General features: G+C 32.7%; 1 protein-coding gene across 1 annotated transcript; it reads left to right on the top strand.

The window, feature by feature from the left end:
* Window positions 1-845: 845 nt before the first annotated feature.
* On the top strand, window positions 846-2,798 carry LOC139484194 (uncharacterized). The gene has a single exon (XM_071267927.1). It carries the CDS (start codon window positions 846-848, stop codon window positions 2,796-2,798), a length of 1,953 nt encoding a protein of 650 aa, XP_071124028.1.
* The last annotated feature ends 2,188 nt before the right edge of the window (window positions 2,799-4,986 follow it).

Genomic DNA, 4,986 nt, shown 5'->3' on the forward strand with positions numbered 1-4,986 from the left:
AAAAAAAAAATAACACACTTGCAAAATATAAAATAATCAGTCGAAAGTACTTCTACTTGGACGAATAGACGTTTTCTCGTTGTTTCATATTAATTTGCTTTCTGAAATAAAAAAAAGCTCGACTCATTTCCCACGAGAACAAATGTTATTTATAAAATGATTTTTCTATTACATGTAGCCAGTCGGTTTGCATCAAATTTTACCATTTAACTAGTATCATACATAATCATTTTGAATCGATCTTATGACTACTTATATTGCGATGTTTGCAGTCATCTATTGTCATAGACTTTATTCCAAAACCATGCATTTCAAGCACTTTATGTGTTTTAATAGAACACTAACAAATGTTTCTGCTATATTTATTTTCATATAATATACAAATACTTCTAAAGAAATTATTTGTTAACATTACCGATATGCTACATTATGAATTTAGATTTTGAGAAATTAACGGTTGCCATCAATATTAACCTACCCTACCGGAGTACCTCATATCCCCTAACATGAAGGTGTTTGACGCATGATGTGTGTTGCTCAAGATTTAACGTTTATGTCGTACTTTTATAGGATGCTCTTTGTCCTTGGTCGCTTTTCAAGGGTTTTCTTTTCTTAGTGTTTTCAGTTTATCTTCGACTTGAATATCACATTGGTATCTTCGTCCTCTCGTCTTAAATGGTTAAAAGCAATGTTTTCCCAATCAACAGAGTTATAGCAAAAACTAATGTATTTTCAAGATGAATTGCAATCGCAAAAATTCGTTGAAGCTAAATTGCACTAGTTAATCTATGTTAACACCAATCAGATGAACATTGTACATCTTTCTCTATAGCTTTATTGAATACATGTTTATTTCAGACACAGACACAACAATCACATCATTAGCACTGTATCGTTATATGTGTCAGAACATAGTTGGATCAGAAAATGAGGTTAAAACACTCAGACTCATGAACACAGTTAGGAATAATATTGAAAGTGACATGTTTCAAACCGTTATCACAAGTGGAAGTTTTGGTGAAGGACTCGAGATGAGAGGAAGCGATTTGGATATAATGTATGTTAAAAAAATCATGGAGGTGTTTGAAAACGTTCAAAATACTAATAATTCAGACTTTTTTTATGCGTTAATGGAAACAGATGATGTCAAACCTGGTTTCACTCAGTTGGTATTATACAACATACAGTTGGCAAACTGCGTTGTGGAACTTAACGGAAAACAATATTTCTCAAGCACAAAATTTAAACAACAGATCTTGGGTAAAACAGATCATGTAGTTCATGGACCATGTGTATCAGATTCAGAAGGAAACTATGACCATGCCGTGTGCTTACATTGTACAACATGGATATCACAAGCATCACAGTGGATAAGAAGATCCAACAACTCATGGCCAAGTTATAATGTCAAACAAAGTATTTTGAAGCATGGAGTACTATTTGTACCAATCGGAGTTAAGGGATCGCCAAAAGAGGATACTGAATGGCGAATGTCTTTTTCTGTTGGCGAAAAATTTCTAATTAATACTTTTACACACACTCAACTTATATGTTATGCCCTCCTTAAAATTCTTTTGAAAGATGTAATAGAAACTTACACCGAATGTGAAGGCTTGCTCTGTTCATATTTCTTAAAAACAATTATTTTCTGGATATCAGAAGAATTACCACAATCAATATGGAAACCAGAAAATCTTTTAAATTGTTTTATGCGATGTTTTAGCAGACTGATTTATTCTGTCGACTATTCAGTTTGCTTACACTACTTCATTCCAGAAAATAACATGTTTGAGAACAAAATAGAGGGAAGCGCTCGTGAAATACTTTTAGAGAAACTTAATCACCTTTATAGTTACGGATGCCGATGCATTTTATTTTCGGATCAATTATCCAACTTTCATGATTCAATGTATAACATTAACATAGATCAACATAATAACGCTTTTGGAAAAGTGTTGAAATCCAAATCATTATTTGTGTCAAATGCTTTAATAGATAATTTGTATTCGAAATGGAATGCATACAACACTGGAATACATCAGATAGTTTCCTGTGACAAATCATCAAACAAATATATATATGTATACTATATGTCATTGGCGTATGCCTCAGTTGTGCAGTCTATCTCATTAAACAATACAAAAGGTAATAATAAACACCAATACACACAGTACAAATCACGTCTTTGTACTCTGCTACAGAATATTCATCATGACGCTGTTACTGGATGGTTGATGTTAGCATCATTATTTTATAACTCTAAACAATATAGTAAAGCGTTACACATCATCGCATATTCTTTATCGAAGTATACTCCTGAAAAAATACACCGTATCGTTGATATGTCGAATATTCATTACCAATTGCTCAAACTGAAATTATTCCAGAAGATAAGTGTACCTCAATTGTGGAAAATAATACTTGTAGATTTAATGAAATTCACCATAAACTCTTCGCTTATACCAAAGGAACTAAAAATGGAAGTAGAAAATGGATCATATTACATTTCATCTATAGTTTATTCCTATTTTTTAAATATTTTATGTCATTATCAACTCAATAATGCCAGACAATGTCAGGATTGCCTGTACACTTTACAACATGTTATAGAAGAAAACTATTTTATAGAAAATAGTGAACAATTACACTCTAAAGCATACACTATTCTTGGAACTGTTTTTCAGTTATTAGGAGACAGTGAATCCGCCCGACAAGCATTTATGCGGTCAGTGGAAATAAATCCGGATGAAAGACACAACACTTCTGTAAAGAGAATGTCACTAATGAGCTTAGTGTGATATTAGTGTATTTGGTTGAACTATTTGTTAACGGCTGACAAACATAAGATTTAATGTAAAAATATTCGATCCTTCCTATGAACAAATAAATTGTAAATTAAAGAAACTTAATATAAATATATAAAAAAGTAATGTGTTATGATTAAATGGATTTTTTTTCTAGAAATGTTTTTTTTTTTTTTTTCAGTACAAATCTTTTAACTAGGAATTCAGTTAGGTGGGAAATACAAGAATACTGAGTGTTGTAACATATGTTTCGTTCAATGTATCAACATCTTTTTACCACTTATATTTAGCCATGTTGCACACTACCGGTATGGAGAGATATTGGTACCTGCGTGGACTAAGTCACACACATTCTTCATTGCAAGTCTTGATAAACGAATGCTGTAAGTATGACCACATGCCACGGCAGGGGTGGCAGCGGTGTGCGACGTTTATCTCACTTTTGAAGGACTTTCCTGTTTGGATGATCTAACAATAAAAATTGGCGACTACATGTATAAAAAAACTTACAGTGTTTAAAGTGGTGCCACTTATCAATATATCATAACTCAGTTAATCTTGCAGTTTGATTCGAGAAAATGACTCTTAATGTCGAAATAATGGTTGAGGACAACTCTTTGGTTTCTTTTGTTGTGATTATGTTTGTCTTCCAAAAGATCAAAATTTGATTGAATCATTGAGAATTTTTTTTTCTCAAAAATTGAATGCTGCGTTTTAAAAATGCAGTTTGTAGCATCTTATCAAAGGATTTTCATCTGTTTCCATCAATGAATCTGAAACGATTTGAGGAACCATCAACAAGACAGAAACCCAACGACACCAAATAAAAGACGTTACAAAGATGCAACCATACAGATGAGTTCTAGTTTGTTTAGTTCTTCAAAAAGAAGTTCAGAATAATAAGGTCTTTTTAGTACCTTCTCATGTATTGCTTCAATTGTGATTGATGTTGATTCGTATTTCTTGTTCTCAGGGACTCACACTTGATAAGGGTTTCTGCAAGGCATTCTGAAATCCCGTCATTGTAAAACATTTGCTGACACGTGTTTATTTATGAAAAAAAGAATTAAAAGAATCTCTGTTAGCCTAGTTCGATTATTTTCATTCATATCATGTCATGTATGTATAATACAGGAAGATAATAGCTAAAATTAAAGAAGAGAAGAAAAATGGACAGTGCGCATCCACCATTAAAGAAAGAAGCACTCGCGATCGCTGCTTATGAAATGAACGACAGTGACGTCGATGATGTGGACCTAACAGATCTAAATGGCATAAACCTACCACCACCAATAAATATTGCTTTTGAAGCTAATAACCGAATTGAAGAAGTAATGAACCAGAGACTCAGCATAGCGAAAGCCAGAGAATAAATGGTGTACGGCGAAACATCAAATAATATGCCGCCTTTTTGTCAAATGAATATGAGAAACATCCCTCATCTGGGCATTCTTGAACCATATGTTAAGGAACCAAATAAAGAACATCACTGACGAAACAAAAAATACATTTACGAACAGAATTATCCGAACATGAGACGGTTCCTTAAGGAAAATATGGTAGGAATAACAAGTATTAGAAGCGAGGCGAAGGACAAAATTGGAATTACAAGTAAGAGTGCAGGAACAGCAAGATGAATAATGTAAAAAATAGGAGATTTTAAAGACCTTAATGACAGAAATCTAGCCTAATTCAAAGCAGCAATCCGTAACAAACAATCCGAAAAACACTATGGACCATATGTACAAAGGAAAATAAACAGGGACAATTCATATAATTACTCATAAGTGTGCAAATGTGTTAGCATGTTGGCATTGGATTTTTATTTTTCTTGTTTGATAAAACAAGTGTTAATCTGTCATCTTAGATGGATTTAAATTTTCACAATATCACTTATACCACTCCTCCATACACCTAAGTGGAGTTATGCATGTTACTTAAGGTATCATTATATTTGGAAACACTGACATTAAAGGTCAGCTTAGGTCAACATCATGATTTATCATTGAGTAGATGTACGATAAAATTTATGCATTCAGTTTCCATTTGTCTGTGATTGCAGCCAGCTGGTTTTTTTCCACTGGCGTTTGTTTTGATCTCAAATATAACTATCAGAATTACAATCGTCAATATAAAGCGCTCGTAGATTTAAAAATAAAGAAAAAACTGTTAAACAAAAAAT

Source organism: Mytilus edulis, chromosome 8 (assembly GCF_963676685.1).
Source record: "Mytilus edulis chromosome 8, xbMytEdul2.2, whole genome shotgun sequence".
Classification (NCBI taxonomy): Eukaryota; Metazoa; Mollusca; class Bivalvia; order Mytilida; family Mytilidae; genus Mytilus; species Mytilus edulis.

Bases quoted from the DNA above. Each gene is read 5' to 3' on its own strand.
- LOC139484194 (XM_071267927.1), top strand. From the start codon at position 846: ATGTTTATTTCAGACACAGACACAACAATCACATCATTAGCACTGTAT.